At 34.1% G+C, this 25,644-nt stretch overlaps 2 protein-coding genes across 2 annotated transcripts in view; one reads left to right on the forward strand and one right to left on the reverse strand.

Annotated features, from left to right (window-relative positions):
* LOC143254078 (ventricular zone-expressed PH domain-containing protein homolog 1-like) overlaps positions 1 to 6,777 on the reverse strand; it is a 30,344-nt gene extending 23,567 nt beyond the window's left edge. The window contains exon 1 of the mRNA XM_076508826.1: positions 6,485 to 6,777. The gene's annotated coding sequence lies outside the window, so the exon portion shown is untranslated. The remainder of the gene's footprint in view (positions 1 to 6,484) is intronic.
* A 5,332-nt stretch (positions 6,778 to 12,109) lies between these two features.
* LOC143251787 (uncharacterized) overlaps positions 12,110 to 25,644 on the forward strand; it is a 31,542-nt gene continuing 18,007 nt past the window's right edge. The window contains exon 1 of the mRNA XM_076503031.1: positions 12,110 to 12,851. Coding sequence (XP_076359146.1) covers positions 12,516 to 12,851 — 336 coding nt within the window. The 5' untranslated portion in view covers positions 12,110 to 12,515. The remainder of the gene's footprint in view (positions 12,852 to 25,644) is intronic.

Consider the following 25,644-nt stretch of genomic DNA (forward strand, 5'->3'; position numbering starts at 1 on the left):
ACTTCAATATATAACATTAATAATCAATCTGCAACTCAGTATGTCCTCCTAGTGGTTTCTCAGCCATTTTAATCTATGAAAAGAATACTATGTTCTTTTGAACCAAGATTTCAAGAAGATAAGTTGTGTCTTCAGTCTGCTCAAAGTTTCATGTTTTAAAATCTAAATACACTTTAGTTACCAAGCTTAACAAGTTACAGTGGAATACTATAGTATCAAAATAGTTATTCATGGTTTTTTGGTTATTCAATTGTATATATAAAACCTAAAAAAAATTTGTTTGATATCATCCATGTGTGGAATTTTAAAGGCCAAGTAGCATATGTTCAGCAGCAACAGAGTTCAAAGGTCATAGCAAGAAGAAATAATTGTTTGCTTTACTTTTTGATATATTGTTTTATATCTTAAGAAAAATAAGTTTAATAATTTATTTGTAAATATTAATAATCTATATACATATACATAATATATAATAATTGAAATGCAACTGTATATTACAAAATACTTGTCCACTAAAACACAGCCAAGACAGGGAAGACTAAAGATCAGTTTTATATTACTGGATACATAATGGGCGCACGTGCACCTTGTCAATGCAAGTTATGTTAGCTGCATATGACTGGAAAGTCAATATAATAAAAAAATTAAAATATATTTATGTAAATGTACAGAGTTATGAGATTGATCCTACTAAACATTTGTAATTTCATGTTAGAATATGTAATATTCTTTTGTGAAGGTGCACATGCTGTATCAAAAGTTATAATGCATATACTTAGCATTCACATGTATAGATGGACTTGTGTATATTATAACAAGCCAACTGCAAAAAGGTTAAATGGTTCATACAACCATCAGGTGAGAGAGAGACAATCCCCTCACATTGTTATTAGTGGTATGCCTCACAACTCAGTGCTTAGGTCTTTTTTTTATTATTATTTTAGTGTCAATTATAAGACAAATAAGATGTAGGTACAGATAGTCAGCTGTCTGAACAGGTAAGTGGGAACAGCCTCCAACAACAGTCACAATTAGTTATTTAGCAAAGTGTGCTGATGAAATCAAACTCGTGGTTATTTCTAGCCATGTTTAGGATTCTGAAGTTACTAACAAATATTTTAGATTAATTGGTAAACATTATAAATATTTGGCTAATTACAGGAAGTGCAAGACAATGAAAGAATTTGGTTTAACTCAATTTGGATCTTGTATTTGATGTAGATCGGAACCAAAACAATTGTATGATGAGTAAAGTCACTCATTCCAATGAAGTAGTGTTGCTAATAGAATTTTATGATGAACTTCTAAATGCATTGATTACAAATCAAGAGTCATTTACGTTTATATAAATCACTAGGAAAACTGTGTACATATTAGATCTCCTTGTCTAACAAACAAGACTTAATGGAAAGGGTTAAAAATGACTTCAGAAAACAAAGTGTTATCTTAGATTAATATCTCAACTTATTTTCTCTTGAGATTTTAGTCATAGCATGGAAGCTCACAGAATGGCTCCAAGATTATCAAATACAAACCTTTAGCTCACACATCCATCATCTCTTGATTGGTTTAAAACCTAAATGCAGTTTTGGACTCAGCTATTAAGAAAACAAAGGTAAGAGTTGATTCAGAGAGCCAGCACAATGAAAACCACTGATTTCTTTGCACTGTATATGGCAGGCAAGTTTAAGATTTGGAAAAGGAAGGCTAGGCTTAACTCAAAAAAATATCTTTCTAGCAGGATGACCAATTTATCAAACAAGTTGTCATTGGCAATAGTTTGAGCTTGTACCTAACAAGTTTATGAGGGTAATCGATGACTTCCTGAAAAAAATTAAAGGACAAGTCGAAGTTTTCAAGGGGTGGCATGCAGAAGCAGCCATCATTATATTTTATGTCCAATTTGTATTCACTCCACAACAAAAATCAGTCATAGGAAGACTGTTCACACTCTTGGTAATGTTGAACTATTAAATCAAGTCCTCTCTAATCTGTTTATACTCTCAAACAAATAGTTCCAAAACTCTAAGCCTTAATTTGTTGCTGAAGTCAATTAGACAACTGTTGGCCAAGCTAAATTAGTTCCTTCCTGCATTAAAGTGGACCAAAACTTCACTTAGCATATATAAAATATTCACTAGTCTTTTGAAAACCAATGAATCTTTATATTTTCAACAGAAATTCACTTGTGAAGAACCAACTGTTTGCTCTTTTCACCATAACTAACAACTCAGAAGATTTTATCAACAACTACAAGTGATTCTTCTCTTCCTTTCTGTGCCCTAAGAGTTTAACTTTATGTTAAACTCGCTTCCTACACACTTTGGTTCATTCACTGAGAGTGTCAGAGTTTTTGACGAGCAGAAGCATTCTCAGTATTTCAAAATAATTAGAAAATTTAAAAATGAACATACTGCTACACATAATAAAGGTCCTTATGCATATACTACTATGCACAACAAAGGTTGCAATGATTTACCAATATACACTGCTGGTCAAAATCTTAAGGCCAATGAACATGAAGAAAAATATGCATTTTGAGTTGTTTGACTCAACCACTTATTTGAGTAGAGCTTTGAAAGATGAAAATAAGAAAAGGTAAAATAAAAATAAAAAACTTTCATGGCATTTAATAGGGAAAATGTGAACACTATGAAATTAGCCTAAATACTAGCTGGTTAAAAGTTTAAGACCATAATGAAATGAAGCATTAATCGGTAAACACCTAACGAAATTTAATCATTTGTGATCAAGCATTAGCGTTGTCAACATCTCCCACTGACATCTTCTGTGTTACATTGGGTAAAAACATGGCAAAGGCTAAAAAGTTGACAGAGTTTAAACGTGGCAGAATTGTCGAGCTGCAAAAGCAAGGTCTCTCAGCGTGCCATCGCTGGTGAGATTGGGTGCAGTAAAACTGCTGTTGTAAATTTCTTAAAAGACCCTGAGGGATACGAAATGAGAATTTCAAGTGGTCAGCCTAAGAATATTTCGCTGACGTTGAGCAGGGGGATTTGACGGGTTGTCTGGTAAGACACCAGCCAATCGTCGAACGAGATTAAGGCCCTTATGGACGCAGAATGCAACTCAAGAACAATAAGACGGCATCTATGAGAGAAAGGCTTTAAAAAACCATAAAGGTCACGCCTCTTTCCACACCATGAAACAGCTCGGTTAAACCTTGGTGGGAAGCACCAAACAGGGGACAAAGAAAAGTGGATGAAGGTTTTGTTCTCTCATGAGAAGAAATTTAACCTAGATGGTCCAGATGGCTTCCAACGTTACTGACACAATAAGGATATCTCACCAGAGACATTTTCTACACGACACAGTGGAGGAGGTTCCATCATAATATGGGGTGCTTTCTCCTTCCATGGAACAATGGAGCTTCAGGTTATACAGGGGCATCAAACATCAGCTGGCCACTTTGGCATGTTGGAGAGAGCATCCTTAGTGACTGAAGGCCCTCGCTTGTGTCAAAATGACTGGATCTTTCACCAGGACAATACTGCAATCCACAATACCTGCAAGGCAAAGGGCTTTTTTCATGGCAAATAACGTGATTCTTTTGGACCATCCAACATGTTCACCTGAACTGAACCCCATTAAAAATAGTTGGGGGTGGATGGCAAGGGAAGTCTATAGAAATAGACGTCAATTCCAAACAGTACATGATCTTCGTGAAGCCATCTTCACCACTTGGAATAACATTCCAGCCAGCTTTCTGCAAATGCTTATATCGACCATGCCAAAGCGAATGTTTGAAGTTATTTGCAATGACATCCGTGCAACTCACTACTGAGACCTCTTGTTGGGCATTTCCTATCCTGTTTAGGACTTCTTTTTGGTATGGTCTTAAACTTTTGACCAACTAGTATTTAGTCTAATTTCATAGTGTTCACATTTTCCCTATTAAATGCTAAAAAGTTTTTTATTTTTATTTTCCCTTTACTTATTTTTATCTTTTAAAGCTCTACTCAAATAAGTTGTTGAGGCTAACAACGCAAAATGCATATTTTATCTTTATGTTCATTAGCCTTAAGATTTTGGCCAGCAGTGTATTATTATAGTAATATGTCAAGTTGTAATGATTCACCAGTATTATATGAAGTAATATATGTGGACTATAATAATGTGAATTATAATCAGATTTTGATGGGAATAACCTCTGATCCTGTGAATGAAACAGGCATTGGTGTACAGGTTGATAATTCTCTCAAGCCACTCAGCCATGCACCATTGCTAATGGTTTGGCAAATTGGATTTCAGGTTATATCTACAAAAATATATTCACTGCACTGTTTTAGTATTTAATGTTAAGACTTGTAGGGTTATAGATTTTAGTACTACGAGATACAAATATGACTTTCAGTAGGGTAAAAGTCACATTCAGCTAAAAAAAAATATTTATTTTCCCTAAATGAATGGTTGACCTTTGGCATTTATTGACACTTACCATATTATCAGGGACTCAAAAGATTGTTTATGAAACATTCTGAAGCCACTTATAAAATAAAAAAAAAAGACAAATTTAAGATCTGGAAAAAATGAGCAAGTTTCTTGTTAAATTTTATGGAACGAGATGCCCTGTTGAAGACACAAACAATTATTTTCTGAAAATTAAGAGGTGTTTTTAAGTTCTTACTTTCTCTCAGGGGTGGGTTAAACAGGATCAGTACTGAAAAACCAAATGAACCCTTGTTATTAATATCTTATAAACAATGCTCAATTCATAGTAGAAAGCATTGAAATGCTCTTATAGCATTTAAAACAATATTCTGGTACTATTCTGAAACCTTTTTTAACAATAAATAAAAATCTTTTTACAGCAAACTATATGCAAAAATGTATTAAGTATTACTGCAGTTGTAATGTAACTTCATTCTGGAATGTTGCAACAACAAACTTGCACAACTTGAGCACCAACTAGAATGAAACATTAGGTATATTTTGTTGGTTTATTGCGTGTGTACAACAGTTTCCATAGATGTGATTCAACTTGCATTTCCATTTAGGTTAAAAGAAACACCCAAAAACAACAGATATAAATGGTGTTATTTCAAACTAGCCAATACATACCACTGGTGAAACAAATACTAAATCTGTACTTTATATACCTATCTTTCTTTTCCATTTTACATCTAATGTACATTGGGTTATTATTAATTATACCCTTGTAGCATACATTTATAGCACAGTCTGATCAGTTAGTTAATTTTATGATAGTAACAGTGGATATAATATTGTAAAATGTCTTTTATACACAAATCATATAATTTCAACTCCCTTAGTTTTTAAAATACTTAAGTTGTTTTTTTTTATCACTAACTGATTGTTTTAACTTTGTTTTGGCTATTTTATATGTCAGTTTTCATTAACTAAATAACAAAAGTTGTTAACTGTAATTGAAGTAACACACTGGGTACTGGATTTTTTTGGAAAACTTGAGTACTTGTTATCAAATAAACAAAGATTTTTTATAGAAAATTAGGTGCCAAAGAAACCTTGTAAATTCCTGTAAATGAAATAAAAAATTTAAGTAGCAAGACAAATTTTTCTTGTCACTCATTTTAAGCAACAGATTTAATATTTAAGAGCTGTATAATTATAATTGTTTAACAATTTAATAACTATGTCAATACGAAAAAATATAGTGATTTGAAAAATTATGTCTAAGTCTTTGAAGTAAAAAATTCCCTTATGGCCTAAAACTTACCGTTACATTTTACAATCAAAACGTGAAAATTAACTGGCTATTGTATCGCGATTATTAGATTTAAGTGTTCTTACACTTTAATATACCTGGCACAATTATAACTGTTGATTAAATCATAAAAATCCTCAAAGTTCAATCATTAGCTGATAATCCTTTAATTATTTCACAAAGTTACTTTCTTAATTATTTAAAATTTATATATTTCGTGGGTTATATATTTAAATACTATTTTACTTGTAGTTTTACTTAGGTGATAAAACTAATTTTAAAATGTTCTAAGCATCGTACTTTGCCGAGGTTAACTACACTCAAACGGTTTGTGATTCGATTTTTAATATTAAATTCGACTCACAACATCACATTCTACAGGGTGTTCCAAAAGTCACTGTGCACTTACATATTTAATAACAGACATGTTTCGATATAGAATAAGGAGGTAAGTATGAAAGACAGTTATAAACAATGTTGAAAGTGACCCCTGTTGGCATCAATACAGGCTTGGATCCTTCTTATTTTGTTTCTAAACACCGCATTCAGTTGCTGGCTTGAAATAGACTGAACAGACATATTATTACAAAACTGCACAGTGTCTTTCCGAACACCCTGTATAATACCGTACTACTAATAGTACAATTCGATTTAACTTAAAATACATTATACGCTTGCGCCGAGTATAAATTGTAGTAGTCGGAAAGTCTTCACTCTATAACTTGTAAAATACTTAGCCTACGTACGTTTAGTTTCACTCGAATAATTAAAGGCACTTACTGTATAATTGTTGTAATTCATGAGTTTCTCAAATCTGTTTGGACAAAATAAAGTGACACATGAAGTTCTAAAATCTCAAACTTAGTCAAACACAAATATACGCAACCCACTGACCGCCATTATGCGTGTCAGGGTGACTGAACCAAATGGTGCAGTACTACAGCCAGAAGGCGTAGTAACTTGTATCTCTTGTTCAAACTTGTTCATTTAAAACCAGTTACTCGGCATGCAGACCCTTAGCTACTTTGATGGATTGAATGCTTTTATAAACTTTTTTTCCAATGGAAAAAGAAAAGAAGTTAGATAAACCTGTTACAAATGGCATATCTTAACTATTCAATTATGTTACACGTACCACAGTAACGTTTTCTCGATATATTCACAATCTTTGATGAACTAAAAATGCACTATTTGGGTTATTCTACAATTGCAATACATTTATGAATTTTAATGGAATAATTATATTGACTATTTGATCGTGCGATAAAGCGAAACACTGCATTCCAATCTTCATAAGTAAGAAAATACATTCACTTTAACTATATTTATTACCAGTTTGAATTTTATTTTCGCTTAGAAAAATTGCTTCTTCTTTATGAATACTTGGGTAGGTTGAATATTTTTATATCCAGGAGGATCAGGTGCAAAAGGACCTCTTCTTTCAATAAGTAATTTATTCTGATATTTTGAATTCCGTGCACTAGGGCTCTCTGCGATCGCCGTCCCTAATTTAGCAGTATAATACTAGAGGGAAGGCAGCTAGTAATCACCACCCACCCAATAGTGGGATTGATCATATCATTATAACGCCCCGACTTCTGAAATGGCGAGCATGTTCGGTGTGATGGGGATTTGAACCCGCAACCCTTAGACTAGAAGTCAACTGTCTTAACCACGTGACCACGTCGGACCTGGTATGATAGAAAGTTAAGTTTAATTTATATATCAAAAGCTTTGTGATGAGAAGAAATTTTTAAAAACAGTAAAAAGTACAACGTGTTTATGATTCTGGTTGTTTCACATTGCTTACGCATATAACACCAAAGCAGGAATGTTGGTTGTCACGTTGCTTCATCACTAATTTCAGAAACATGCAATTGTACTAATTGTAGAAAGTTAACAAATATTATCTTTTGGGTATCCTCAATGTTAATGTTATTATCATCCGTAATCTCAATGGTTTCGTGTGAAGTCTGTAAGCTGACAGCTCTAAAAACCAGATTTTAATACCCGGGGGGGGGGGCAGAGTACATGAAGCCAATTGTATAGTTTTGTTACCCATGGGGAGCAGAATACATATAACTAATTGTATAGCTTTGTTCTTCAAAAACAAAACTTCTTTTGTCTAACAAGTGTTTCGGATTTTTCGTTATAAAATTATACAAATTTTAATTCACTTAATGGCAAAGCAAACGATTTTATTTCTTAAAACTCGGATCTTGGAAGCTAGTTTATCTAGCAATCGCTGGCTAATATAATTTATCTACTTGCTTTTTATTTCTTGTATTTCTCATTTTTGTAATATTCATTGAAACACAAAATTAATATTAAAAAACTGAAATAATAGATAAAGTAACAAACAAACTTGTTAATTCAATGGTCAATAAAGCCACTGTAACAGACTCAAAGTACCGATAAACAGCTCTGATATGACTCGCGTTTTATATCGTTCAAATCGTTTCTTATGCTTTCAAGAAGGTTCTAGTCATTAAATCCCACTTCCATCATGTTGTGTCAAAACACCCTCTAGCCAACATTAATATAGATATCTAAATATAAAAAACATAGCCCACAACACCACTCATCTCTGAATTGTAAAGTCCCTTGAACAGCTTTAAGACATAAAAAAACAACGATGCTTTGCATTTAAACATTTATAATTAACAATAATGCAACAACTGACAAATACTAAAATTAATATTGATGAATATTAATGTTACAATCATTCAACCGTAATTTAATATATGAAATAAATTATAATTGAGATTTTCTTTCTTTTCTTATTCCTAAACTGTCAAGTTATCCTACGTTTTTTATTATTTATAGACGATTAACATTTGCTGTATTGTCTTTTGTTTGTTTGGAAATTTCGCACAAAGCTACTCGAGGGCTATCTGTGCTAGCCGTCCCTAATTTAACAGTGTAAGACTAGAGGGAAGGCAGCTAGTCATCACCACCCACCGCCAACTCTTGGGCTACTCTTTACCAACGAATAGTGGGATTGACCGTCATTATACAACCCACGGCTGGGAGGGCGAGCATGTTTAGCGCGACGCGGGCGCGAACCCGCGACCCTCGGATTACGAGTCGCACGCCTTACGCGCTAGGCCATGCCGGGCCGCTGTATTGTCACTCGAGGAGTTAGGTACTAATATTAACCTCCGATCAGAGTAAATTATGTACTTAAAGGAAAATTAAAAATCAATCCAGTAAGCACCATAGTTAATTAAACATATGTTGTTTGTGCTTTCATTTGCCCCTAAAAAAGAAAGGCCCACCTTTCGAAAGTCCTTGGGTTGTAGGGTATTTATCATTTTTTTTACAAAGAATTCTTCAACCTATATGTTTTTCTGACATTATAAAAAGGTCCAGTGCTGCTGGTGCGTTGCCTGAGTCCATGATAGCTCATGAGTAGTGGTGTGGGATCTTGATAGCTCACGAGTAGTAGTGTTGGATCTTGATTTCATGTTTTTTAATGTTCATACATATAAATAAATGACTTATTTATTTAAAGATATATCGTTATATTTATCCCTCATTACATCAGAAGAAGAACAAAGTATTGAGGTTCTGCTCTTCCTGATTGCAAGGAATTAACACATCAAAAATGGCTGCTTCAGAGTTACGTATCTGATTGAAATAAAATTCCACACTGAACCTCTAAATTTGAAACAAATTCATTAAGAAGTTTTACTAGAGTTTCTGGTTCCTAGATATAAACAGCCTACATTTCTAGCCACTTGCTGAAATAATCCATCATCAACATGGTGTTCTTAATTTCGTGATTTCTCTGAGGTGGAGAAGCAAGTACAGCAACAGCAACTCTCTCAAGTTGTTTCTCGACACAATTCTGCCATAGCTGTCCGTTTAGCTTCTTTCTTTAACCTTTTGTACTCACATTTCCCACATTCTACCCCAATTTTATCCATATTTCCAGCATACAAATAATATAAACATTCTATTATTCTCTCTAGTGTCTTATTAAACCTGAGTGTCCAGCTCTTGGAAGCTTTTGAGGTAGTGAACAGCTTCTGATTGTAGTAAATATAAAGTTCCAACTGAAGAAATGACTTCTGTACAGTAGTATATTCTCATTTTCGACAAACAATCCTTCTTATAGACATAATGGATTGCATTTTATTCAGTAGATATTTTTGTCTTTGGGCTGTAATGAGCAACTGCTTCCCGTGAAAATAATTCTTCATCATTCCTAATCTACCGAGTCGTCGGATAAATACTTATTTTATCTTAGGATCTTTCAGTTGAGTGTTGGGTCACCGTCGAGTTTTCGTGAACTATTGTTGCTTCATTTTTGTTTCTGTCTTACAGTTTAGGTTTATTTGTTTTATTATTTTGTGTTTACCTCTTCTCGTATTTCTTATATTTTACAGTGATACAAGTTCTTAAGTAAAATGCATCAGTATTTCTATGGTTCTGTATACAATCATTGACAACGTTAAAGTTGGACACTCGAAGTTTTGGAGCTACCTTGTTATCCAGCTTTAGGGATTATGGAAATTCATTAACCACTTATTACTGCATATTCTGACTGGCATGGAAATTGTTGGCTATAGAAGTAGTGATGGTAATTATTCAGAGTTTGAACAATATTTAGTAGTTATTTTCAAATTGTATAATAACTCCTTTCTGCAACATTCATTGCCTTGATATGTTAGGCAATAACATGTTTTCTGTGTCCTGGTTATCAAAGCACTACTCCACTGAAAAATCACTGGCATTTTTATTTATTATGACAAGCTCTTCGAGATGTGTTATGCTAATACAGAAATAACAATGAATTTTCTCTTCAATTTGTAGAATGTGTGTTCACAACCAGCAGTCCACAAAAGGTATTTGTTTTTTCAGGTAATTTGTTTATAGAAGAACCATGCAAGAGAATTATTTTGCAAAATGACAATAAACAGAGCACAGTCAAAGAAAGCCTCTTATTTCATGCAAGTTATGTGATATGGGACAATTCTAGTTAGAATATATCTTGGTTGTGTTTCCTATGTGTCCCAGGAAACTCAGCTAATGATGTTTCAGTTTAATGTTCTCTTTCCTTAACTGATTCAATACTTTTCTCAACCAATTACAAGAATCATTTGTGATCGCATCATCTAAATAGGCGAGTACAACGTTCCATGTTAGATCAGAGAGAGAGAGAAAGAGCACATTTCATTCGTTGTTCAAACATAGCAGATGGTTAATATAATCCAAATGGTAACATAAAAAATGTTCATAACCTATTTATTGCACCCAAGGCTGTCTTTTTTTTTTACTTGCTTCATCAACGATCACTTCCCAATATTCACTTTTCAGGTCCATTACGGAACACCATTTTGACCACAATAAAACATCCAAAATATTGCCAAGCTTTGCCATTGGGTTTGTATCCTTCTTAGCAGCTTTCTTAACATGTTGTTGGACACACACTCAATTTTCAAAGATCTGAATTAGCAAATAACCAAGTAACTAATCAACTTTGGTATTGTAAAATGAACTTATTCCCCCCAAGGTAAATCAGATAAGTGCTGTAAAACACCAGAAGGTTGGGTGGGAGATGTTAGGTATAACATTGTATTCCCTGTCTTTGCGTGAAAATGAGAAGACGACATCTTTTCTGAACACTTTAAAACTCACAACAGAAAAAAATTACGCTAATCTTCTAAGGAAGCGAGCACTATCTACGTCAGTATTAGTCATTCCCAATGAAAAAATGAGGGAAATTATATCCTAAAGATATAACCTAACCCATTAGTGAAAAAGATCACTATCCACTTTCGTAATGAGTTTCACTTTTCGGAAATATTTCTCACGAGAAGACTTACATGATATCATGCGCGAACAATCTAGAACAATAAATAACTAGTGCAAAAGAAATTTATCTACTTCTTTACCTGACATTCTACAATTCTACATTATGCACACCACAATAATATCCCAAAAAAACATTATTCTATTGGTATAAAGACAAATTGAAATATATATTTTGCACAGGGTTTTAAATGGAGCCAATGTAAATGGCCTCTTTCCTTTTTCTTGACAACCATTGACAACATAAAGTAATGGTGGAACAACATATTTGTAATATATTATATTTTTTTCAAGAATGTTTTTTTCGTGACAAACACTGCCGACGTAAAGTGATAGTGGAACAAAATATTTGTAATATATTTTTTCAAGAATGTTTTACTTTCATGGTGGGTAATGTGTGAAGATGCTGTATTTAGATTTTCAACTTTTTTCTTTTTTGGTAAGGTGCCAGATAAAAGCAACGCCCCTCCCGTAACTGTCTCAGTGGTAAATCTCAGACTTATGACGCTAAAAAATCAGATTTCAATATCCGTGCTGGGCAGAACACAGACAGCCCATTGTGAAGGTTTGTTTTCTTAACAATAAACATACAAAATATTATCGTTTTGAATATTTATTTACTTGAGCCGAATCGAAAGCAAAATCACTTGATGATTAAATATCATGCTTATTTTTCTTAGTTTTATCTATTAACGTCCTGTGTGACTGTAGAGGCCCTCCCAAGTAATAAAAACTAGACTTTCTTATTATGTACCGCGTAGAGGGCAGCACCAATCGAGAGATAGTTAGACGTCTCTATCATCAGAAACTTGAATTCTGTTTCAGAACTAAGTGTTTATGTTAGTGTGTGATAAGTTGTGGCGTGAGTGTACTATGTATTTTGACACAGTTTTATTCGCTGAAAATTTTGTATTTATAATTACCATCCATTATACTAGTGAGTGAAACACAGCAATCAGTATTTAAACAAACAAACAAAATTATACGTTGAAGAATGCTTAGACGGAAAGGCAGGAAAACAATTCCCAGCCAACTGATGCGCGAAACTGTTCCTGAAACTGAACTTGATGATAGTAACAATCTTAAAGGAAAGCTCAAATTTGCACAGTCTTTAAATCAAGGTGTATCATTTAAGACCGATGAATCCTTGGCAACTCCTTATTTCAGAAACATGGCGTGTGAGAGGAACGATACACAGGTATTAAACAAAAAAATTAATCAGACAATCGCTGAGGAAGAGCTACCTGATGGGTCGTGCTTCAGCCGCGTAGTAAAATTAAAAACCTCGGCCCCCGCTGGGCCAAGTTCAGCGTCTTTGCATCCATGTGAGGTAAGTTAGATAGTTAAATTAACAATAAAATTGTACAAGTAAATTAACACTTACAAGTCCGTGAAAAGCCATCGTTTGAGTAATTAATTTGAAAAATTCTACCACATGTTTTGAAAGTATTATATAAATAAATATAAAAACACACGAATAAACAGCATTTAGAACTTTCCTGAATTCCAAGCAGCAAACGTTTTTCATTTAAAAAAAAATTGCAAACGTTCTTTCACTGTAGTCGGAAAAAGTAATGTTTCATCTGACAAAGTGATGCCTAAAAAGGCCTAGTTAAACTACATAAAACATTATTGTTTTACAATATGCAGTATGTTTATTTTTACTTGGGGCAAGTTCATTTTATATCTTTTATAACAAATATTAATATTTCGAAACAACAAACTGGCGCAGATAAAGTTCTGATTTTAAAATTAGATTGCTTTCGTTTTACATTTTCGTGATAACATAGCTATTTTGTTCATTTAGTCTTAAAACTCGGTGCATTGAATTTTTCATGTTTAATTATCGGAATTGGGTCTTAAATTATTCGTAATGAAACCCGAAATATTTAAATATCTGTAGAACAACTTAATGTTTTCTGTTGTTTTGTTTTTCAATGATACATTTGAAGTTATATTTGTTGCGTTATATCAGTATTTAGGTAGGACAGGAACTAAATGTTGCTATTAGTAACTAATTAGTATATCGAGGAAAAGTAATTGGTTTTAAGATTGTTATAATAAATGACGCACAGGTTTTCACGCGTGCTAACAATTAACGTTTACCATTGTTGAATGTAGGATCTATAACATAGAAGTTGTTGTGAAAACAAGTTAGCTGTAACTGTTGTGGTTTTTTTTCTCCATAGAAAACATTTCGTAGTTTACTTGATATGAAAATTTTCTGTAGAAATTCAGTTATACCTTCAAGTTTGACCTTCATTGGTCGAATGTTAAATGGTCAATAGATTGATAAACAGCAGTTTTGATTTTAATTTTAATGAACTGCTTTGAATTTCGCTGGTTCGTGTGACATTAGAATTATTACGGAGTTTTACAGTTTGATCATTCAAAGACTGGAGATTTGCAAGTAGTTTCGAGAGTTTCGTCACTAGTAAACAAACAACTTGTTGATGAATATTTTGTCTTCTCTTCTTGGAAATGTAGTTTTCTTTCACGAATGGTGGACAGAAAAGCAAACATCCTAGATTCTGATAACATATCCTACTTGTTTGCTAGCCAAGGGAACATTGACCGCGCACTAAATGACCTTTGATGACCAAAAGCATGTGATAAAACGTGCTAGATAATATTATTATATTCACATCCTTCAAACGCATAATTAGTTCACTGGCTCATGAACAGTTCTGACTTCCCAGCGAATATTTATTGCACATTTATTTATTAAAAAAATTCGTATTTCCGTACACACAGAGACGGGGGGGGGGGTGTATAGAGTACAGTCGTACTCTCCCTCCCCGCTACTAATTAAAGACGTATGTATATATCACACGAAACCTTCTGGTTTTATGACGTTCATCACCCCAACTTAAATCAGTTCCACATTTATGTCTCCACAATGCTAAAAACATAACAACCTCTGTTTCCCATCTTTCGACACAACTATTCCTCTTTTAGAAGGATCGGAACTCCTACAGACGTATTTACTTAGCCTAGTAAATCTAAAAAACATCGAGTAATACGTTAATTTACATTTTCAGAAACTAATGTTTAAGAAAAAAGTCTTCCTAAAATAACTCTGTTTCTCTAGTTATTGAATATTCTTTATGTGGAACGTATAAGGCTTTAAATAAAATATTTGTACATAGAGGAAGAGGATACGAAAGCCAGTTTATACAAGCCGTACTATTGAAAGCTCATGATATTGTACATAGTAGTAAAATATTTTGTGTGTAGGATACTTTGGGGTCACTATCAGGAGAAGCAAGCTCATCTTACCAGGTTTAGCAACTGAAAAATTGTATTACATATACCTAATTTTGCCCAAGAACCACACTGTTGAGATTGTGTGTTGTGTGAAAGGTGGTGTAATTCATTTTTTCTGGACGCTTGTTTAATAGCTGGCTTTTTATTTTATGTAATTGTATTCATATTTTTGTACAAAGATATTATTGTTACATATTGGTGCGGGGGCTTTAACGGACACAACTTGACCTGCAGGATTAGTTGGGAGTTGGATACGTGATAGATTTGTCAGCAACGCCGTTATTTGATCATGTTGGGCGAGGGGGACAGCCCCATTTTTTGGGCATGAGATGCATTTAAAACAAAGTTGATAAATCCAAAGATTACAAATAAAATAAAACTCCTGTTTTAATTTTAGTGGTAGAATTCGTTACGTAAATTGTTTGTTCTTAAACGCGTGAAGTCGAAATGTGCACGTTCTCTGGAGTTGGTTATTTGAGTTATTTATAATTATATGCACTGCGCTCCAATCAGCATTGATTAGATTAAACAATATAAAACAGATCAGGAGATTATAACAGTGGATAAATGCTTGAGAACATTACAGGCATTATTATTGCATATCGAAGAGCAAAACCTCGAATTAAGATTGTTGTAAAAGCGTAATATTCTTATTATTGTGAAAAATACCAAAGAAGTCGATGTTTATCAACCTGACTTATTTTAATGACATCATGAACTGGAGATAAACGTATTCTCGGCTTGGCCAGAAATGATTAAAATAGAGGAATTCTAAGTGGCTATCAAAAAGTGACAAAAGTTTTTAGCTTCTACATTTCACCATTTGACAAATTCAACGCTTACAACTATTACACTAAAATTTTTTTTTTTCTGTGATCGACTTGTTTAATGTATGGGTATGTTTGTCCACGAATATCTCTCTCTGTATTTATTTGTGCTGCGACAGCGTTGAAGTACGAAACGTTGCCGCCACCACCACAAACAAGTGGCAGGAAACTTCTATTAAAAATCAATTTCAGTTATTTGTTTAGATTATTTTATTTTTTAAGTATTACAGATGGTATTGATTACTTCCCAGAAATGTAATATTGGTAACAGTTGCTTTCACGGATGTATCCTCCCTTGGCCGAAAAGGAAACAAAACGAATGAAGCATGGTGTTTTGTTCCTACAAAGCACGTGCTGTTTATTGTTCTGTGGTAGCTATGAGGTATTTCAGTAGAAACAAAAATGTATTTTCCAACCCTGGAAGCAGCAGGGCGTCGTTAAGTTCCCTTAGGTCAGAATTACAGACATTCCACTGTAGATTGTCAACAAGATGAACTGTATACTTCTGGTATGTCACAAATTATCAAGTGTGCAAAGTCAGCCCTACCCGTGTGTGTCCTCCCATTATTACACAATATTCTGTTTCTCTCACAATGTCGTAGAATCGGACATTGTTACTTGCACAGTGTAATAAGCTAAACTGTTCTTTTTGGTTATAGAATCGCACACTACTACTTGCACACTGTAGTAAATCGAATTGTCGTATGTTGATAATACCAGTTTTCCAATATAAGGTGTCACAACAATGCGAGTTCCACCTATTCCCACCTTCCTGTGGTTCAGTAGTGTTTGTTGCTAAGCGTAAACCTACACAATGAGTTAAAATTTACGTTATCCGCCATGGATTTCGAAATCAGATTTTGTGTTATAAGTTGTTAAACTTGCCGGGAAGGACTCAGCGGTGGTCTTGAAAGCTTGTAACGCTAAATTTCGGGATTCAACTCTTGTTGTGGGCACAGTATGTCCAGCCCATTGTGTTTTAACAAAGTTTTACTAAATAATTTTGAACATTAATTAGTAAGGAAAGTTTCTTTTAAACAGCTTTGTTCTTGACTGTATGAGCTTTTATTTACCAAAGTTTTATTCTACCCTAATATGTAACCAATATTTATCATGAATGTTTAGTATGTTATTCAGTTGATGTCTCAAACCTTTCGTGTTCTGAAATCTGAAGAGTAGAAACCCGAGATATTTGATCTAAAAGGGATTTTAAAATGTTGTTTGGGCGGTTTCTTTTATAATTCATACATGAAAGAAATTGCACTTTGTGTAAACGCCGTAAGAGGGGGGTGGAGAGAACAAGAAGGAAAGTTATATCATGAAGAAAGGATAAAGAAAACGTTGTGACGTAGTTGGGTGACAGTTCTGGCTACTGTCAGGATTGTTCGTTGATCTCTTTAAGTGTTCTATAAAGAGTGTAGACTTTCAAAAGACACCAGCACTTGGGTGACGTCACGCTTGAGTGATTGACATCACGTGTTAACTCTGAGCCAGTAACAGTACAAGTAAAAGCCTAGGAATGGGACCTCCATCTGACAGTTCTGGAGAAGTAGACCAGCTTGCTGATTCGTCATTCTTCTAATCGCGGTAAAGTCAGATAAAAGTAAATAAATGTAGATAATCGGATAAAACAGCCAACGTTAAAATTAGACTAAAATAAATAATGTTGTTATTAATTCTTACCTTTATAAATGTGGTCAGTGAGTGATTTAAATAAAACTAGACAGAATTACTGTTCACACCATAACGGTTGTTTTTCACTAACACACTGAAGCCTGGCCTGTAACGTTTAAGGCCTTCGAAAAAAGGCGTAAGACGAAACGTCTCGTAGATTTTAAAAAGCAAAACAAAAAAACGTTTATCTGAAATAGCTTTCTGTCGTCATTGGCAATGTTTTCTATCATTGAGTCAACACGGAGAATCTTAAAGAGTTGAAAACAACAATTTTTCTACACGTTTTTAAGGTTATTTATGGCATTTTGACAACGTTCTAAGTGTCCTAAGTTTATGTTCTAAGTGTCCTATAAGTTTAGGTAAACAAACTGCAAAACAGCTGGAAATGGAATACAAAAGGAATGGCGAAAATCGCCCGACTCACTACAGTTATATCACATGTAAAACATAGTATTGTGTCCTGCGGACAAACCAACCTGCAGGATACACTGTGTGTTATTAACAGAAGTTGTAGTTTAGCGATTTTCTACTTTCTGTAGCTCAGGCTGTTGTAATCGAAACTATCTCCTACCTTCGGTGGATGAGCTTTACTGGACCGTCACTTCACTTACAAAACTTCAAGGCAATCCATTAAGAAATACGCGAGATATAAAATCTCAAATTTTGATATAATTTATTTTTTTGTTCATCATACCAAAAATTTGGAAACTTTATTTGATAGAAAAACAAACTTTTAACTTTTATGGATTCTTCTCAAGTTTGATGCAATGCTATATATTTACAATCTACAGTCAAGTGTCAGATTTGGTCTAACGTAAACCACGTGTGCAAAGTTATTAAACAAACATCGATCAATTTCGACAAATATTTTTTGCCCGCATCTATACAGAAAAAGTCACTTGAGCTGTCGGTATAGAAATGTTTACTATAGCTTCACTAAAAACAAAATTGAACAGCTTCTAGTATATTTTTAATTTATGTTACATACTGGTGATTTACAGTAGCAAAACTATAGGATGAAAACAACTTGCTGTACCGGATAGGCCAAGCAAATAAGATCAGTAGTTTCAAGCTCAAGTGTTCAAAGAATCATACGAATGAATAGTTATTAGTCATCATTATTCTAACTTTTAAGCAAAACGTTTTAAATTTTATAAAATTCTTCCATTTAAAGAGCGTTTAGCGTCACATGGTATTAGTGTAAGTAGTGATGTTTGATACAGCTGTAAGGAGTGCATTCGGCTAATGACAAGAAACTGTTAATATATTTACTGTGGCGTTAAAAGAAAGCTTTTAACACTTATAGGTCTGTTCCGAATAATAGGGTTGCGATCCTAGAGCTAATGTTGGTAACTATCGAGTGTCACTTTCTCACTTGCTGTAGTTTTGTTGATGGGTGTTGACAAACAGTAATGACACCTGTATCTCGGGACGGCTGGTATGGGTAGTACAACACTTACTAATAAAGCAGAGAACAACGTTTCGACCTTCGGGTTAACCCGAAGATGACCTGAGAAGGTCGAAACATTGTTCTCTGCTTTATCAGTAAAAGTTTTAACACCCATACCAGCCGTCCTGAGATACATTTTTACACTACTTTATTTTTCACATAACAAGCCCTTTTCGTACACATTGAGTTCCATTTTGCTTAATGTTTTGTCTTTTTACCGTTATCCCCCACACCATACCTAATTCACTGTGTCCGACCAGGTGGTTAGAGCGCTTCTCTAGCAATATGAGGATCGCGGGTTCCAATCACCCGTTATAATGTGATTGTTCGTTCGTAAATGAGTAGTCCAAGAGTTGGCGGCGGGTTGTGGTGACTACCTGCCTCCTCTCGCTAAAGTAGAAACGGTTAGCGCAGATAGTCTTCGTGTAGGCGAAGTATTTAAAAGAAACCTAATGTACCGAATCATCGGGTATTTTTTTCCCAGCATCCTTCATAAACTGTTGTTTCACTGTTTTAGATTCTGTTCTGTTGCACTTCAGGTTCACTTCTTAATGTGGGGGGTGCAGGGTTCAGGACAGGAAGTTCCTAATAATGAGATGACACACATACTGTAAGTACAGGGAATGTATCAAGTCATTTGTCTACAATGTAGATGTTACGTCACGTGCTGTGACTGTCATATGAAAAACGTGTTGTTGTTTTTTAACATCCTGAAAGCTCGTGATCATAAGTGTTCCTTCCGGTCATAATTAGAGTCAAGATTCCGGTTATTTATCAGGTCATACGTTGCATGACATTTAATTAATCAGGTATTTAAACTCAATCCAACGACGAAGACTAATTGATATTTGTTTTTACAATAAAAATTGAACTGTTCTAAACTTGTATTATGAGAAATAATATGAATAATTACTGACTTTGTTTTTTTTTCTTTCACAACCCAAGTCTACCAAATAATTATTTATCCTAATTCTTAACTATTTTGATCAGTTTCTTTAACTGGTTAAACCTTATTTAACACTGTTTTCAAAGGTGGTAGAAAATAAGCCATTTTTACTATTTTTAGATACACTCCAGTAGTCAGCTGTGACAAAAGTATGCTATTAATATATAAGGAGAGAAAACAGAAAGAGGCTCTCATCTGTGTTGTTGCTATGCGTTTACAGCGCCCTCACGAATATTTACAGATTATTCATCTAATAGTACGTATTAACCATCAAACAATAGCCAAACGTAAATCGTTTGGGTTCATAGGTTCTTCCACCGGTAACCATAACGAACTTTTAGCTTAGATTTATGAAGTAATTTTTGTCAAGCTGTTTGAATACCAGTCCTGTAGGGTTAATTTAAAGATTCTGTTATTTTGTTAGTTTTTATTTTTCTTTATAAAACGACACCAATAAACACTAACATGCATCGCTTAGTTTAAAATTCTGTCATGGATTATCCTTTACTTGTACATTAATTAGTACCATTTATTACAAGACACATTTCTTATTAGTCTAAAAGATCCCCGAACTGCTCTTGAAACAAAGAAACAAAGTGATACGGATTTGAAGCTATTGATGGATCAGCGTGGATAAACTACATACACAAATAAATATGTCGTATTCTTCTGTTGTTATTGTACATAATGGTAGTTTATCACTATACGTAAATACATTCTTCAAATATACCTGCTCAATCTGTCTTGTTATCATATTTCTCAGGAATTCTTTAATATTTTCTGTTTATAATTACTGCTTTTGCAAAAATATTTAACGTATGATCTGAAACAAAGAAGGCAGTTACGTCAATATGAGCTTTAGTACAGATGTTTGGCCATAGGTGGCAGGAGTGCATCGTCAAAAATTGCTTTCTGGCCACTAGTGCCGAGTGACAACTTCTAATCTGTCGTGTGAAACGTTAACTTCCAAGAAACATTTCTGTTTGTCTTTCTTGATTATTGCTAAAGATTGGGTCAAAGCAAGTGTGTGTGTGTGTGTGTGTGAAACTAAAATAACAAAACTAGAGGTCGCATTTATTTGCAGCTTCAATTGAATAAAACTATGGAAACTATTATATTAAAACTTTAGACTCGTGATAACAACACTGAAAAGAAACCCCTTATAAACAAAAAACAACAAACTAATGTTGTGTCCAAGAAAAATTGATTTAAGTTTTATAATCTGTTCTTTTCTTTAAACGTGATAAATGACGTAACTTCAGATAACAACGTGATTTAATCGAACATGCTTGTTTTCCAATGAGGTCAGTCGAAGCTTAATGATTAGTGTGTCCAGACGGTGGTTCAGGATTTGCGATCAGTTACCCCGAAAGCACGCTTCACAGTTTTTGGGCCCCGGGTGCGCTGCAACAGTAGCGACCAAACTGATAATGGCTTGCTGCTCTTCCTCATTAGGGGGCGGCTTTACACTCATTGTCCTGCTCGAAACTCCGAAACAAACTGGTTTTCCAAATGTAATATTACACAAAAACCACAATTCAGTGTTTTATATTATAATTAAAATAGTATGAAGTGAAAATGCCAACTGGGATTTAACTAAGAAACATTATAAAGTTACGTGTGTTTATTAATGCTCAGTTCGTTACTCGTGTCTAAATATATATTTTGTTTTATTGCATTGGTCCCTAATAGTCCGGATAAGCGCCACTAGATGTCACAACCTTTGATCTATGTTGTGGAAACTTTTTTCGTATGCTTAGTCTTAGTTCGTGTGTATTTTATTTGTCTTGTTTTAACCTACTTTCTTAACAATATTAAAATATATTAAAGATTTTTGAAGCTTCATGGGTTTAAAGTTTAATTATTTTTCCTTTCACTTAAAGGCCGTGAATACAAACCGACATTACGTTAAACATTTCTCTACGTTCTATCTGTATTCGTTCATGCCTACTAAACATCATTATTCATTTCTGATTTCATATTTTCAAACGTGGAGTACAATTCTTCATTAAATTATTTACAAATAATAAAATATATTTTGATTAATTAAAGGACTGTGTTGATAGGGTATTAATAAGTCGAAATTATTCCTGTCACATATTTTATGAACCTTTCTTTCAAAAGAGTGATCCTTCTTGTATTATTGTACCATTCGTTTTAACTTACAAGGTGTTTAAAAAATTTTTAATACAAGTTTGTTTCTTTTGAATTTCGCGCAATGCTGCGCGAGAGCTGTCTGCGCAAGCCGTCCCTAATTGTTTGTATTGCGAATCCGAACTACTTGTTGCAAAACCGCGCCACTGACTTTGAGGTTAGGGTGCGTTATAAGAGTGAAGATGAAATTACACTATTCTATAAAAGAAGAGTAACCCGTGAATTGGCGGTGGGTGCTATTGATTAGTTGCCTCCCATCTAGTCTTAACGGTTCCAAATTAACTATGGTTAATTCGCGGACAGCAATTTGTGTACCAAAATTCTGAAACAAAAACATTGTTTTCGTGATTTAAGGATATTATGGTTTGAAACACACCTGCGAACGTTTTATTTTTCGATAAGTTTAGAAAGTACTGCTTACGTTTCTCATCACTGAGTAACTTGCTTTAAAATTTCTGAGAAATAGTCTGTAGAGTAAGTCGGGAAATTTATTTTTAAAGTTGTATAATCAACTTAAAAGAAAGTACAATAGTTTCATCAAGTCGATATTTTTATTTAGGCTTAGCAGTTGACTTTGTCAGGGAGAGGAGAATTTGATCTGTTTTAATTCCGACGTGTTGTATTTTTGTTAACCTGTTTAGTGCCCTAGATGAGATAACTCGTCCAAGCCAATCTGTAACACAGTGCCACGGACGAGTTAATTCGTTCTCAATAATACTTAACTTCAACGCTAGATTTCAGCACCATACACGCCTTTGACCTACTTACAAATTGCTTCACTTTCGATCCAAAATGGCGTCACGAAAAAAGTTACAAAATGAAGAAGCATTAGAGTTGTATTGTAGCAGCTAAAATACTTGGCAGTCAACAGGTTAATGCTTAACCAAAGCGAGGAAGATGTTTAGCTACATCGCAGTTCGAATTTTGGAGTTTTTCGGTAGGCAGCCCGGCACGGTAACCAATAGTTGATGGTTAAACAAGCACTTATTCGAGGACATCGTAAAACCTGTATAATCATTTACCTGCTCTCTGCTCGTCGTGATGAATCGAATCTTGGATTTTAGCGTCATAAACTTACCGCTATGGCATATTCACAATGGAATGAAACATAATAGATCCACCTTTGTCTATCACAGAAATATAGACAAACGGTAAATCTGTCATTTTGTCTGCTACGTATCTCTCCAAGAGGTTTTCGTCTAGTTATTATCTAGACGTAACCACAATAGAGTGAAAATGCTATTTTCAGATGTAACACATTTGAAAACGCAATGTATGGACTGACATAGTGATATTCGATAACAGTTGTTAGGCCTGATGGTCCTTCTAATTACTACAGACACGCGTGTAATAAGGTCAGTATTCTCGGCCACAACAACGTTTTAATTTATATCATTTGTAGAAACCGTCCGAATACATTACCGTTCATTGCATCAAAGATTAATCCATTTTTTTGAATTCATAGCAGTGTAAGTCCTTTAATATCTTGTAACGACTAAAATAACTTCCTTTCTTAGCCTCGGTTTAAAATGTTTTTCTTTTTTTAACGATAACGTATATCTCCACAATATAGTAAAATATATTTTCCCCAAATTATATAATGTTTTGTGCCCTATATATTCAAGTTATTGTTGTTTAGTTTCTGGTATTATGTGATAATTAGCAGCACTCGACTTTGTTTTAGTGAAATTTAACTTGCATTTATATCACGTATACTTTATTAACCGTCTTATCTAACTAACATAAAACGTTCTATTTGATGACGTTAGAAACGTCGAACTTTGAGTTATAACATTTTAAATGCTGTTTTATTTTATCTGATAACTCTTCAAACTTGTACGGCGAGCACAAAATTAGAATGCACAGAAGATTATTATATTAATTAACTTATCGCTTTTATTTCACACATGAGAGCATGCGTTCGATAGATTAGCGATCTCGTACATCTAAACAAAAAGACATTCGAAACTTTTATTTTTGTTTTTCATCTTTTTCCCCATGTGCTTTCCTTTTCCGCTGTGGCGAGTTTGTTTACTTTATTAAAGACAATTTTTTTCATCCTAGTAGCTCGAGAGACCTTGGAGATAAAAGACACCACTAGAGGTAGTGTAGGACAAACTATATATATATATATATCACACACACACACACAGAGCGATTTATGTCCAGCCGACTCATACATATGTAAAACGTCTCGCCACCTTGGTACACCCACTTGCATGTCTGTCTGCTTCAGCACGTGAACAGGTGGACCCCTGTGCGTAGTGGTTGGAATGTGGTACAGTCACTAGAGCGACATGCCTGCTATTCACCGCGTGCCTTACAGGTGGTGCTAAGCCTCGTGTCTCGACTCGACCGCTAACTTGTTTTGTGGGACTCGATTGCTTAGGGTCTTAAAATCTCTAATAATATTGTTATACTAGTTAAGTTTTACTGTAATGTCTTAAAGCGTTAAAAATATGGTATCATAGTGAACCATGCCAGTTCTAGTAATAGACCATCTATTACTGTTATAGAAGAAAAATGGACAAGTTTGAATTTTGAACATATTTGCAACGACCCCGGAATATGATGTTCCAAAGTATTGAATTAATGAAATAACGAATTGATATGGAGCTTTTTCATTGTTCAGGTACAATAATGCCTCGATCTCTACATTCTAAGCTAATCGTATGGATTTTTCAAATTTGCTGATCCCATGATATTAGAAATAAGTGGTGTATTTTTATATCAATGTAGAGATATTGCGAATCGTTAATACGCGGTCTGCATACAATTTCTTTTTTGATGGGCTTTCAAGATGTGTGAAGTGATAAAATGACAGAAAAAGAAACTAGGGTTTTGCCTCAACCGAAGAAAAAGCCGTTCCTGCCTCCCAAACCGATTCAACATCATATCGAGGTGCGTAGAAGGTTTTGTCCAATAAATTTGGTAGCTAAACTGACTTTTATACAATATCCAGTACTTTACTGTTCCGGATTTTCAAAACGGTAAACATAAATTTTGAGTTTCTCAACTATTATACGTATACCGGTAATGTTTCTAGGCCTATCAAACGTAATGAAATACCTTTTTCTGACTCGATGTGTTTTATTGAATATATTCTCTCGCGTCTTTCACAGACTTCGAACGGTGGTTTGTAACACATACACGGATGTAATTGTTTGTCATGAAGATCCTCATTCACTTAACTGCTCTCTATATTTAGCTGTGACAGATTCTCAATGCTATTTTTAGAATTATCTCGTTTTAAAAGTGTAATAGACTGGTATAATATATGTACTCTCGCGTGATTTTTTTTTCTTACGGTTAGGCTTAAAGACCTTTCACGTCACGCCATCTGAGGGGTTTTTACATGTACGAAATACATTACGCATCAACGAGTTTTATTATCTATACAGCTCGGAACATTAACATTCAGATATTTTTATCTGTGAGTTAGGATTGTTGCTCGAAATATTAGCTTTAGGTATTTTTCTGATAATTTACATATAACATGGAACTTTAGTGATAAATGTACATGGAAGACGATCTCTTCGTTCAGTAACTACCAGTCTCAACTTCTTACGATATAAATAAAATCGACAAAAATAACAACAAAGAGCTTTGTATTTCTAGGGTAGTGTCTCTCGGTATTCATTTGTTTTCCTATACCAATTATTCGTCTTAACTGTCATGCCTTAATCACAAACAATAAATCAGTTGTGCTCAGACATAATTTATTTATTTTAAAAAATATTTCTTTTTTAACGTCAGTCGCTGAACACCCCTCGCTTAAACAAAGCATCAATTGCAAACCTAAACC

Source organism: Tachypleus tridentatus, chromosome 6 (assembly GCF_004210375.1).
Source record: "Tachypleus tridentatus isolate NWPU-2018 chromosome 6, ASM421037v1, whole genome shotgun sequence".
Classification (NCBI taxonomy): Eukaryota; Metazoa; Arthropoda; class Merostomata; order Xiphosura; family Limulidae; genus Tachypleus; species Tachypleus tridentatus.